This window comes from Oncorhynchus mykiss, chromosome 17, assembly GCF_013265735.2.
Source record: "Oncorhynchus mykiss isolate Arlee chromosome 17, USDA_OmykA_1.1, whole genome shotgun sequence".
Lineage (NCBI taxonomy): Eukaryota > Metazoa > Chordata > Actinopteri > Salmoniformes > Salmonidae > Oncorhynchus > Oncorhynchus mykiss.
This window is the reverse complement of record NC_048581.1, coordinates 46565114-46578851: the sequence shown is the minus strand read 5'-3', so window position 1 is coordinate 46578851 and position 13738 is coordinate 46565114. Positions and strand designations below refer to the sequence as shown.

Sequence of the window (13738 nt, the reverse complement as noted above, 5' to 3'; positions counted from 1 at the left end):
TTTATCCTGCTACCAGTCACTTCTTACCCCTGTTTACATGTACATACCCACAATCAATCCAGCACCCCTGCACACTGTAATAATGGTACTGGCACTAACCTGTATAAGATTCTTGTGTTCTGTTTCCTCTCGTATTTCTGATCTATATTATTACTTGTATTACTGCCTCATTGGGAAAGAGTTTGGCGCTGCGCACGTCCCCACACTGTTTTACACTTGCTGTATCCTGTGTACGTGACAAGTACACTTTGAAAAGAGACAGACAGACCAGACAGACCAGACAGACCAGACAGACCAGACCAGACCAGACCAGACCAGACCAGACCAGACCAGACCAGACCAGACCAGACAGACAGACAGACAGACAGACAGACAGACAGACAGACAGACAGACAGTAATAAATAAATACACGGGCAATTAGTATCATTAGCATGGGCGTCGGAGATATGTGAGCATGGGGTGGGGACAGAGAGACAGGGCGAGAAAGAGATTTTGTATCATTGCCGCCACTCCAATAAATACGATTTTTGGCGAAACTTTGTGGCGAATCTCCCGAAACTAGCGTTAAAAACTGCAAGCATTGACATAAAAATGGTATCCTTAATTGCCAAAATCTCGCACTATCCCTTTTAAGATCAGATTGACAATTACAACTGGTCTTTTTAAGCAAACAGATTTAAGCAGTAGCACGAATTGAGAGCCACGAGCACAGAAGAGAACTACTCACCGTCGCTCTAACAACCCCCACCCCACACACTCGCCTCCGCTGCTGAAAACAATCTTAAGGGAGACACCGATAAGCAAACACACACAGGTAGACACACACACACACACACACACACTGGATTGCTTGGTTTGTCCGTCAATCTAACCCAACACATAAGAATGTCTAACATTAGTACTTTAGTATGGTATAGAATGACATAGGTTCAACCCAGTAATTCTCACCCCTCGGCTCATTACGTCGCCCAATTAACTAAGAAACATCCATCCGGTGGTCATCACCGCCGCCGTCCCAATTAGCCACGTTTAATGAGCTACGTGCGTTTACCGTCACATTCTGATTAAGGAAAAGGGGAATAGTCCTGTGTTTTACATTTATCGTAATTACCGCTCAGAATCGCAAAGGCGAATATATTTAACGAGGTTATTATTTGGCCTTGCTTGAGTTGAAGATATCGTTTTGGAAGAACACAGCCCTCCAGACCTGGGATCAAATACTATTTTGAATAGTTCGGCATTCGCTTGAGCCTGCCTGGAGTTCCCAAAAATGTTTTGGGGGGGAGGCATCTTTTGCGCGAGGCAAACTCAAATCAAGCACAGATTAAGTGTTGGAAATGTAGCATTTGAACACACCGTTGAATCTGAATCCGATAATCGCAGAGTCGACTTGACTAAACTATATTGCATTTCCCCCTGTATGGAATAAACAAAGTTCTATGAAATGGAATAATGCTATTAGCGGATAGAGGCTAGCAGATAGCGGATAGAGGCTAGCAAATAGCGGATAGAGGCTAGCAGATAGAGGCTAGCAGATAGCGGATAGAGGCTAGCAGATAGCGGATAGAGGCTAGCAGATAGCGGATACAGGCTAGCAGATAGCGGATAGAGGCTAGCAGATAGCGGATAGAGGCTAGCAGATAGCGGATAGAGGCTAGCAGATAGCGGATAGAGGCTAGCAGATAGAGGCTAGCAGATAGCGGATAGAGGCTAGCAGATAGCGGATAGAGGCTAGCAGATAGCGGATAGAGGCTAGCGGATAGCGGATAGAGGCTAGCGGATACAGGCTAGCAGATAGCGGATACAGGCTAGCAGATAGCGGATACAGGCTAGCAGATAGCGGATACAGGCTAGCAGATAGCGGATACAGGCTAGCAGATAACGGATAGCGTTTAGGCCCAACAAAGCTTTCAGTATCCAGGCATATCTTCATGTAGTTCGGTGTAGCAGGGGCGGCGGCTCCTTTGTGCGGCCCAAGCGCAACCCTATTCCCTGCGAAGTAGTTTAACAGATGAAAAAGACTAACCTGCAACACTATCAAACTGCCAAGGCTAGATGCATGGGGAGAGTCGGAGATTCACACCCGCTCTTACTTTGAAGAGAGATACCAGTCGAGTTCAATAGTGCTGTGAGTAGGCATCATGCATAGTGTAGCGCGTACCCGGAGATTCATACTCCATACGTCGGCGCCATCTTAGGCGAGAGCGAGAAATAGAGATGTGGGCTAAACCTAAGGAAAGGTTGTGATAGTAGCATTGTATTTTGTTTGACCATTACAGACTTCATGAATGCCTGCGCATGCCACACCCACACCCCCCTAACCACAACACACACACCCACCCACCCACCCACCACAAATCCTACACACACCCCCACCTCACCAAACACGACACACATCCCCGCCCACAACAAACACGACACACATCCCCGCCCACAACAAACACATCCCCACCCACAACAAACATGACACACATCCCCACCCACCCTCCCAAACACGACACACATCCCCAACCACCCACAACAAACACGACACCCCCCCCCCACCCCAGCCAAACACACACACTCAAATCGCCACGGCGCCAACACTAACGGACATCCTCCACTGTTCTATTCTCCTCCTATTCCCTCCCTGACGGCGTGAATGTCAAGATGTCACCTGAAGACGGTGAGCGTTATCTGGCACACGGCCAGCCACCAGCTGGCGCCGAGGGTCAGGAGCAGCGGTAGAAAGCGCCTTCCCTGTGAAGAGCCAGCGGATGACGGAAAGCCTCAGCGGTGACGGTGACAGCCCAGCGCCCGGGTGACTGACAGCGATATTATTGGTGCGGGAGCATTCTGTTCAAATCATCTCCTCCTGCTCTGTGGCTGATGGTACCAGCAGACACATGGGCAGCACATGCTTTCTGTAGCTAGCTTCTCTAGCTCTCTTTTCCCTTTCTCTCCATCTGCAATATCCACTTCTCCTCACCTCCCTTCCCTCAGCAGAAATAGCCTGCAAAGGCATGTCTCCTCTCTCTTTCTGTAGCTACTTGTCGCTCTCTCTCTCTCTCGTTCGCTCCAGCTCACTATTCCTCAGTGGTGTAAAATACTTAGGTAAAAATACTTTAAATTACTACTTAAGTAGTGTTTTTTGGGTATCTGTACTTTACCATTTATATTTTTTGGACCACTTTTTATTGGACTCCACAACCTTCCTAATGAAAATAATGTATTATTCACTCCTTACATTTTCCCCAACACCCAAAAGGGCGTTACATTTTGAATGCTAATAAGCAGGACAGGACAATTGTCTAATTCGCACAATAATCAAGGCAACATCCCTGGTCATCCCTACTGCCTCTGATCGGGTGGACTCACTAAACACACATGCTTCGTTTGTAAATCATGTCTGACTGTTGTAGTGTGCCCCTGGCAATCCGTAAATTTAGAAAACAAGAAAATCTTGTATACAGAACAAAATTACATAATAAATATCTACAACAGTGAACCTATGTGAGCTTTCCACACACACACACACACACACACAGTCACAGTCCATTTACAGGGGTAATGAGGGGAGCTGACAGTACGGGAGACCATTCATCATGATAGGTTGCACCCTTCAGCTGGCCAATGGCCTGCCTCAATCTGCCTCGCCTCCCAGCCGCTCTACACCAGGGTCAACTGCTGACCTCATCTAGCCCCTCACGGAGCAATGAGCCGAAATCAACCCCAGACACTGATCTAAGGTCAGTTTTCAAAGGTTAAGGTTAAGAGAGTGGGGGAGGGGAACACTGTTCCAAGACCTGTGCTTACAGGATTACGTATACTCAATGAGTCCTCAAGCCTGACCTGGCGTCGCCACAGGATCAAGGGCCAGCCAATCGGCTGAACACAGCAGCTCTTACATCACCGTTCCCACCAGAGCCGGGGAGCTGTGGCAACGAGTGGGCTTAAAAAGCGGGAATCCAGAATGAGTCAGTGTGGAATGGTTTGCGACCGACTGGCTGACTAAGCAGATTGCGGGGTGTTACTTGAGAGAAGATCACATTTTAACTGGCTTTGGAAAAAAAGTTATCCTGTGTAAACGCTACTTGTGAGGACACATTTGCACGCGGAGAACCAGAGCCCATTTCCAAAACGGTCAAATTAACACTCACGGGGAGAAGAGGAGTTGAGAAAGAAAGGGCCAACACGACGACAGGAAATCAACTGCAGCTGAGGAGTAGCGAGGTGAACCCCTGAGTGCCTCAACTGGGCCATTCACAAATCCCTCTCTTTTTTTCGCTCTCCCTCTCTAGGTTTAGAAACGACAGGCGGCGCGACTCGGCCAGGCTTTTCGGCAGCCTCCTTTCCCAATCTCTACGTCCCTTTCTTTCAAGCACCTGTGCACTCTTGGTAATGAACTGGAATAAAGAGTGACCTGCTGTTGCTCCTGCTGTACTCATTCATAGTCCATTATGTGTATGACGTACAGCTGGAGATGGGCCTTCATTAGCACGTAGCACCTGTCACCAAGCTGGGCCGTACCGCTGTTTAATAAGAATGCTATATCAAAAGAACTAATCATTAGAGTGGTAGAGACTAAGAAGGGGGGGGGAGAGCACTAAAAAAAGACGGAAAGAACAAATGAAAGAGGAAGAAGGAGAGAGAGAGGGAGGGAGGTTGAGAACGCCAGCCAACAGGCTGAGTAAGAGAGTGAGCGAGTGACAAAGAAAATAAGTAGAAGTCGACTGTAGATGGATATAGAGAGGGGGAGCGAGAAAGAACGGGGAGGGGGCGAGAAAGCGGGATGACTGTTGGGAAGAGAGAAGGAGGAAGAGGAAGAGAAGAAGAAGGGATAAGAGAAAAGGGGAGCGAGAAGGGAGGAGGCTAAAGAGAGGTGACGGAGAGCGAGAGAGATGTGGACTGAGGCCTGTTTATCTCGGCCTGGAGCGGGGTGTGCGCTCTCGAAAGCATGCCCGGCCATGCACCGTAGATCAGTAGGAGAACCCCAGCCAAGCGTCTGCCTTCCCCGAGGGGCCAAGTACTGCAGACAGCATGTGATCAAACCCTCTCTCAATGAATTTGTGTGTGTGTGTGTGTGTGTGTGTGTGTCATTTGAGTGACATTTCACAAATCCTGGGGACTGGGCTAATGATATCTCCGTTGGACTAAATCAAAGCACTCAGTGGTTCCAGGAAGAGAGTGGGAACCGGGCTCGGAGTCACGACGCCTCAGCACTTCCTCTCTAATTACGACTGGCCTACAGATGGCCCAAGGGAGAAGTGGTGGAAGGGGACTAAAGCTAAATGCCAGCATCATGGCAGAGGCGTGTTGAGGAAGGCCCATGTATTCATCACCACTGTCTGAATCGAAACCCTGATAATTGCATGGTGGTTGTAACTACGGTCTCCTCAAGTTTGACAGATCTCCAGTGAGACCACAAGGTCAGCCATCACAGAGCTTAGGCCTTTTGTTCAATGCTCTCTGAAAAGAGCATGACAAATAATAAGAATCAAAGTGAATTTAATGTGAGGGACATATCAGAATTGAAGGGCAGTGAATTGAATCGGAGAATCCGATAGAGGTCAGTGGCGCTACGAGGGTCACAGGACTCACCGAGTTGATGCAGGCCAGCTCCTTGTTGAGCAACCAGGGCAGCGACAGCCTTCCCTCTCCCCTGTAGCAGGACTGGATGCGCTCCTTGATCTTCTCCTTGATGCGGCGCAGCGTGAACAGGCACAGGGCCGACTCCTTGGGTGGTTTGGCCCGGTTTTTCTGGCCTTGGGAGAAGACCGTGAACAGGATGTCCTCGTCTTCGGAAATGCTTAAAGAGTCGGCCAACTGCTTCCCGGGCCGGCTGAGGTAAGCGTCCTGGATGAGGCGGTACTCCACACCATCCTTGGTGCAGCCAATGGGGAACTCCACGTACGAGTAGAACTTGGGGTCGTCCACGCAGAGACGGACGATCTTGGAGGTGAAGAACTGTTCGCCGGAGGCGTCTGGCGAGGTGAGTTGAGTGTCCAGCTGCATGGTCAGGTAGTAGACAAACTGCTCGCTGCTGAAGCTGTAGATGTAATAGATGTCGAAGGCGGGGAATTTGCTGAGGGTGTCCGAAGGGATCTTGAGCTGCGAGGAGACAAACTCGTCCTGGTAGACGAAGCTGAACATGTCGGCGTTCTCCTCATTGGCCATCAGCTTGCGGCTGGAGAGTGTGGGGAAGTACTCAGACTTGCCGTCGATGGGCGTGCCGATGAAGAGCTTGCTGGCGGGGCCATGCGGGGAGGTGATGATGACCCCGGACATGGTGCCAGACTCGGCCACGCTGGACAGGTAGTGCTCCTTGCGGTGGTGTGGCTCGCCTAGCTTGAACAGGTCGTCCAGCCTTAAAAACTGGCAGATGCCCTGGGAGGTGCTCCCGCAGGCGATGAGCCGGTTCTGGGCGTAGTCAATGAGCAGCAGCTTGTTGACATTGCTGGTCTGGGCCAGGTCGTGGGGGCAGGACTGGACGCTGGGCGGGGGGTAGCACTTCTCATTGTCCACCACGGGACCTGTCATGTGGCTCCGCAGCTTGGTGAGGTTGCTGGAGAGCTTGAAGATCCAGTTGACCGAGCCGACGTAGACCTCGCCCGTCTTGTTGTGGATGGCCAGGTGTGTCAGTCCCCAATCGGGTGGGTAGAAGGTTTTGAAGGTCTGGGGTTGGCCTCCTGTTTGGGATGGGCCTACCAAGAGGACCAGCACCATGAGAAGGAGCAGGTTCCCCAGACGAGGGGCAGCGAGTGACCTCTGTAAGGGCCACATATCTGGGACTTGCGGGAGGCAAGGCTGGGGGAAGGGATGGGGGAGGTGGGTTCACTCCAGCACCTAGTCCGGCTCTGTTTGTGTTTAGCTATATTCCCCTGGAAGGAGAATGGACTGGCCAAGGGAAGGGGGGGAAAGCTCCTATTGATCCGGTGTCCTTTTCTCTGCGTTCGGAGCTGTCATCCAGAGCATCATCCACAGCGGCATTGGTAGGAGCCCTGCAAGGCAAAAAACCAAAAAAAAACACATTATGAGACGCGATAGAACATTACCTATTGATTATGCATCAGCCCGGGAACCTGAAAGCACACGAGATACGCTGCCAAGTTAAGACAAAAGTCAAGACGACATTCAACCACCCCAGATGAATAAATTACACAAACTCGGGCCTGTAGGGCATATCCGTGACTACACTCAATTGTGAAGGGAGACAGCTAGCGAGAGCTTCGGGCGTATTACACAACGCACGGTACAATAACACGAGTCACACTGCGATGAGTTAGAGACACACAACACCCGCATGTTAATATTTCACATGTTCAACAGTATAGTGAGGGGTTTAGAGAAGGTCTGCTGAGAAACTCCCCGGAGGTGGCACACTTCTATGGACGCCACGCAATTTGTATCCAGGTCTGCTCCCTCCCAGGCCTCCCCACTGCATGCAGTATCAGCAAACTACCCAGCATCCCCCTCTTCTCCTAATTAGGCCCTTATTCTGTCAATAGCACCAAGGCATGGTTCTCAGTTACTCTGTGGCAGATCCGCAGCTCTCTGATGGCCAAAACATGTTTGCTACCCTGAGGGAGATTGAGTAAAAAAATTATGATTCATGGTCATTATGCTCCATCGGGAATGTTGAGAACAATACAAGCTAGGGAAAAAAAGGGAAATTAAAGAATGAGATGGATCGAGACTCGAGACAAAAGTATACTGCACACGTCTCAGAGAGATTAATTGCTGTTGTTGTTGTCATTGTTGTTGCGGTTCCAACAATACAATTCCCATTTCCACTCCAGCCAAAGCTTCTCTCGCCATCTCGCCCACCCAACCCAGTCATCCACTCCCAGCAGTTAAATGCAAAAAAATATGATTATTTATTTAACCTTTATTTAACTAGGCAAGTCGGTTAAGAACAAATTGTTATTTACAATAACGTCCTACCCCGGCCAAACCCGGATGACTCTGGGCAAGTTGTGCGCAGCACTATGGGGCCTTCCAATCATGACCAGTTGTGATACAGCCTGGAATCAAACCAGTGCCTTAGACCGCTGCGCCACTCAGGAGCCCCTAAATATCTGCTTCCATCCAAACCAAAACAACCTGTAATTGTCTGAGCCAAAGTTCCCGGGCCCGTTTGGCTATTCCCAGTGTGGGAGTGGGATTGACTGGATTTTTTTTTCTTCTAAATTAAGTGACATGTGCCAGCACCCCCTCGACTTCCATACCTTCCGAGAGTTGGATTCCCTTGGCACGGATGGATGGGGGGGGGGGGGATTGATGGGAGAGAAGGGACGGGGGGATTGATGGGAGAGGAGGGACGGGGGGATTGATGGGAGAGGAGGGACGGGGGGGGGGGGGGGGGTTGATGGGAGAGGAGGGACGGGGGGGGGGTTGATGGGAGAGGAGGGACGGGGGGGGGATTGATGGGAGAGGAGGGACAGGGGGGGATTGATGGGAGAGGAGGGACAGGGGGGGATTGATGGGAGAGGAGGGACAGGGGGGGGATTGATGGGAGAGGAGGGACAGGGGGGGATTGATGGGAGAGGAGGGACAGGGGGGGATTGATGGGAGAGGAGGGACGGGGGGGATTGATGGGAGAGGAGGGACGGGGGGGTTTGATGGGAGAGGAGGGAAGGGGGAGTTTGATGGGGAGGTGAAAGTAATGGAAAAATACTTTTTTCCCCCTTGAGTTGGCCCATCTCAGCGCTGCTTGACAGACCAATCATGTTCCAGCGATACCGGGACATTAGTTTTCCTGTAAATGCTGATTACGCAAAATGTGTGCGGCAACTCTCAGAGGCCCGGCTTAATTTCACCTAGACTATGAAAGTGTCGGCAGAGGGTTATTTTATGACCGAACCGAATCGGGAAAGACGAGAGACGATGGAGGGAGGGACGAAGAGCCGGGAGGGAGGGACGAAAGGCCGTTGGGGGGGGGGGGGGGGAGAACAAAAACATGAGATATAACGAGAATCTAAAAATGAAGAGAAAGAGGGAAGGAATAATAAGTCAATTCTTTCCTCCCTTATCTTGGGTTTTCCTCCGGAGAGTAATTTCAGGGGTTGGCCTGTGTGTCAATTAGTCCCCAAGAACGCATGGAGGTAGTACGGTCAGTTAACAAATGACTGTGTCCATGTGTGCGCATTGGAGGGAGATTTAAGGGGAAAGTGTTTCGGTTCGGAAAAATGCACACAATCAGACAGCCCTAAAAGCTAGCCGGTGGAATTGCAAACCATAGCTCTGGTAGCAGCGAGGTTCAGGGGAGTTTGTGTCATCCAATTTCCACAAATGAAAGCCTGGACAAGATGAATATGCTGTGGAAAGAGAGAGAGTGAGAGAGCGGGGGCGAGAAAGAGAGAGCGAGGGGGCGAGAGAGAGAGAGCGAGGGGGCGAGAAAGAGAGAGCGAGGGGGCGAGAAAGAGAGAGCGAGGGGGCGAGAGAGAGAGAGCGAGGGGGCGAGAGAGAGAGAGAGGGGGCGAGTGAGAGAGAGCGAGGGGGCGAGTGAGAGAGAGCGAGGGGGCGAGTGAGAGAGAGCGAGGGGGGGCGAGTGAGAGAGAGCGAGGGGGGGCGAGTGAGAGAGAGCGAGGGGGGGCGAGTGAGAGAGCGCGAGGGGGGGGGCGAGAGAGAGAGCGAGGGGGGGCGAGAGAGAGAGCGAGGGGGGGCGAGAGAGAGAGCGAGGGGGGGCGAGAGAGAGAGCGAGGGGGGGCGAGAGAGAGAGCGAGGGGGGGCGAGAGAGAGAGCGAGGGGGGGCGAGAGAGAGAGCGAGGGGGGGCGAGAGAGAGAGCGAGGGGGGGCGAGAGAGAGAGCGAGGGGGGGCGAGAGAGAGAGCGAGGGGGGGCGAGAGAGAGAGCGAGGGGGGGCGAGAGAGAGAGCGAGGGGGGGCGAGAGAGAGCGAGGGGGGCGAGAGAGAGAGCGAGGGGGGCGAGAGAGAGAGCGAGGGGGGGCGAGAGAGAGAGCGAGGGGGGGCGAGAGAGAGAGCGAGGGGGGGAGTGAGAGAGGGGGCGAGTGAGAGAGGGGGGCGAGTGAGAGAGGTGGGGCGAGTGAGAGAGAGGGGGCGAGTGAGAGAGAGGGGGCGAGTGAGAGAGAGGGGGCGAGTGAGAGGGGGGACAGGGGGCGAGTGAGAGGGGGGACAGCGGGCGAGAGAGAGGGGCGAGAGAGAGAGATCTGGACAGCGGGCGAGAGAGAGGGGCGAGAGAGAGAGAGCGGGGGGGCCGAGTGAGAGAGAGAGAGGGGACGAGTGAAAGAGAGAGAGGGGGCGAGTGACAGAGAGAGAGGGGGCGAGTGACAGAGAGAGAGGGGGCGAGTGACAGAGAGAGAGGGGGCGAGTGACAGAGAGAGAGGGGGCGAGTGACAGAGAGAGGGGGCGAGTGACAGAGAGAGAGGGGGCGAGTGACAGAGAGAGGGGGGCGAGTGACAGAGAGAGGGGGGGCGAGTGACAGAGAGAGGGGGCGAGTGACAGAGAGAGAGGGGGCGAGTGACAGAGAGAGAGGGGGCGAGTGACAGAGAGAGAGGGGGCGAGTGACAGAGAGAGAGGGGGCGAGTGACAGAGAGAGAGGGGGCGAGTGACAGAGAGAGAGGGGGCGAGTGACAGAGAGAGAGGGGGCGAGTGACAGAGAGAGAGGGGGCGAGTGACAGAGAGAGAGGGGGCGAGTGACAGAGAGAGGGGGCGAGTGACAGAGAGAGAGGGGGCGAGTGACAGAGAGAGGGGGCGAGTGACAGAGAGAGAGGGGGCGAGTGAGAGTGCGAGGGGGCGAGTGAGAGAGCGAGGGGGCGAGTGAGAGAGAGAGGGGGCGAGTGAGAGAGAGAGGGGGCGAGTGAGAGAGAGAGGGGGCGAGTGAGAGAGAGAGGGGGCGAGTGAGAGAGAGAGGGGGCGAGTGAGAGAGAGAGGGGGCGAGTGAGAGAGAGAGGGGCGAGTGAGAGGGGGGGGGCGAGTGAGGGGGGGGGCGAGTGAAGGGGGGCGAAAGAGAGGGGGGCGAAAGAGAGGGGGGAGAGAGGGGGGGGGCGAGAGGGCGAGAGAGAGAGGGGGCGAGTGAGAGAGAGAGGGTGCGAGTGAGAGAGGGGGCGAGTGAGAGAGGGGGACAGAGGGCGAGAGAGAGAGCGACAGGGGGCGAGAGAGAGAGAGACAGGGGGCGAGAGAGAGAGAGACAGGGGGCGAGAGAGAGAGATCGGGACAGAGGGCGAGAGAGAGATCCGGACAGAGGGCGAGAGGGACAGAGGGCGAGAGGGACAGAGGGCGAGAGGGACAGAGGGCGAGAGGGACAGAGGGCGAGAGAGAGAGAGAGGGACAGAGGGCGAGAGAGAGAGAGAGGGACAGAGGGCGAGAGAGAGAGAGAGGGACAGAGGGCGAGAGAGAGAGAGAGGGACAGAGGGCGAGAGAGAGAGAGAGGGACAGAGGGCGAGAGAGAGAGAGAGGGACAGAGGGCGAGAGAGAGAGAGAGGGACAGCGGGCGAGAGAGAAAAAAAGGGTCGAGCGATAAAGGAGATATAAAAAAGGAGAACATCTGGAGAGGCCACAACGCAGGTGAAAAATGCGCTGGCATTTCAAAACGCGGCGCCACCTGCATTTAAATAAGGACGTGGGAAATCCTAACGTGGCTTGCGCCAATAGAGAAAACCTAGGTTCAATAAATGCACACGGCGCCATATGGTTGTGCATCTCCTAATAAAACTCCTCTGCCTGTGTCGAAGCCTCTCCAACATAAGCAGGCTGCAATAAAGTGAGAAGTCATCCTAGAAAAAAATATATAATTTCTTGCACCGAGAGCAGGTGTCAATTTAAAGCGTGGAGGCGAGCTCATTTTCGTTTGTCATTCCCGTGAACGAACGAGAGGGAGAGAGCGAGAGAAGAGTAATTCCTCTTCATTTTCAGCCAACATGACTTGACGTAACAGAGTGTGAGTGGAGCAACATATTGCACGTGCCTGGGTCCCTAGCCGGTTGAAATCTACCCAAGTAATAAGGGAAACGCTATCACGGTAGACCGGCCGTGTCCAATGCCAGCCATTGCAAAACAAAAACAAGGCAGCTCACTCACAAAGGCTAATTCTATAAGAGTTCTAGGGGTTGGCTGAAAAAAAAGCATTGTCCGGCTGAAGCCTATGGCCCCATCCCTGAGTTAGCTGGAGATGGGAGAGAGGAGAGCAAGATGATAATGGACACAAAAAAAAATGTATTACACTCATCTCCCCCGGGTCTTGATGGAATGCTTGACAGATGAGGAAATTGTCAAAATCTCTTCCCGATAAAGAATCTGCCAGCACTTCCAGGTTCGGTACAGGTTTCCTCTGTCGTTTTTCAATTTTCCCTCTCTTCCTTTTTTTTTTACCTCTTCAGTTTCAATTTCCTCTGCCGTGTCAAAATGAAAAGGCTGTAGAACCAGGCTGAGCACCATGTTGGGGGAAGATCAGGAAAACGGGCCAATCATTTTGGGACTTTTGCGAGTCTCGCTTTTTAACCCGCTGGTTGAGAACCTAGAGTGACATCTCGGCCTGCGCTGTTATCGCAATCAAGTAATATAGAAAATGCAAACACAGTACAGTGATTGATTGGTTTTCAGTTTGTTTATTTGGGTTAACAGTGTTTGGGCTTAGCGGGGGAGGGGGATCTGAGGAAATGATACAGACTGGTGTGTGTGTGTGTGTGTGTGCGTGTGTGCGTGTGTGTGTGTGTGTGTGTGTGACCCCCAGAATAATATGAAGAGGGGGGCATGGGGACTAAACCAAACAGAATTCATAAATCCGCTCTCTCGCGCCTGTGCAAAGTAGCCAGGCAGCCAGTCGCACACAGCCCCTCGACGCTATACCTGTGCGTCCAGATAATGGCCCTCAGCTTGGCACTGGCGGCCGGCTGATTTATTGCTGGTGGCATATCAATTATAGCACTCGCCGCTAGCGGGGGAGAGCAGGAAAAACCCACGCGTCTGACTCCGCACGTAAAGCTCAAGCAAATTCTCTCCTCGCTGCATTTTGTTACGTGGGTCGGCGGTGCTTCTACCTCTGCGTTGCTCTCTGGGGGTTTTAGGCTGAGTATCTGCATAAGCACTTTGTGACAACTGCTGATGTAAAAAATAAATTAAAAAATCATACATTTGATTGTGGGAAAACCAAGCGTCACCGGACAGATGCTGCAGCAGGAAGATGTGAGTGGGGGGATGAGAGAGAGAGACAGAGCGACCGACAGACAGAGAGAGAGACACACACAGAGAGAGAGAGACACACAGAGAGAGAGAGAGAGAGAGACACAGAGAGAGAGAGAGAGAGAGAGACACAGAGAGAGAGAGAGAGAGAGAGAGAGACACAGAGAGAGAGAGAGAGAGAGAGAGAGAGAGAGAGAGAGAGAGAGACAGAGAGAGAGAGAGAGACACAGAGAGAGAGAGAGAGACACAGAGAGAGAGAGAGAGAGAGAGAGAGAGAGACACAGAGAGAGAGAGAGAGAGAGAGAGAGAGAGAGAGAGAGAGACAGAGAGAGACAGAGAGAGACAGAGAGAGACAGAGAGAGACAGAGAGAGACAGAGAGAGACAGAGAGAGACAGAGAGAGACAGAGAGAGACAGAGAGAGACAGAGAGACAGAGAGACAGAGACAGAGAGACAGAGAGACAGAGAGAGAGAGAGAGAGAGAGAGAGAGAGAGAGAGAGAGAGAGAGAGACACACAGAGAGAGAGAGAGACACACAGAGAGAGAGTTCCGAAGTTCCAAATTGAGCAGCTGCTGAAAAATGAGCTCCTGTATATATTGAGATTTAAATGGTTTTTTAGA

At 52.5% G+C, this 13738-nt stretch overlaps 1 protein-coding gene across 1 annotated transcript in view; it reads right to left on the bottom strand.

Annotated features, from left to right (window-relative positions):
* Positions 1–13738, bottom strand: part of LOC110493976 (plexin-A1) — a gene marked incomplete in the record, with an annotated part of 289525 nt that overhangs the window by 223351 nt on the left and 52436 nt on the right. The window contains 1 exon segment of the mRNA XM_036949987.1: positions 5582–6981. Within this exon segment, the coding sequence (XP_036805882.1) occupies positions 5582–6763 (1182 nt within the window).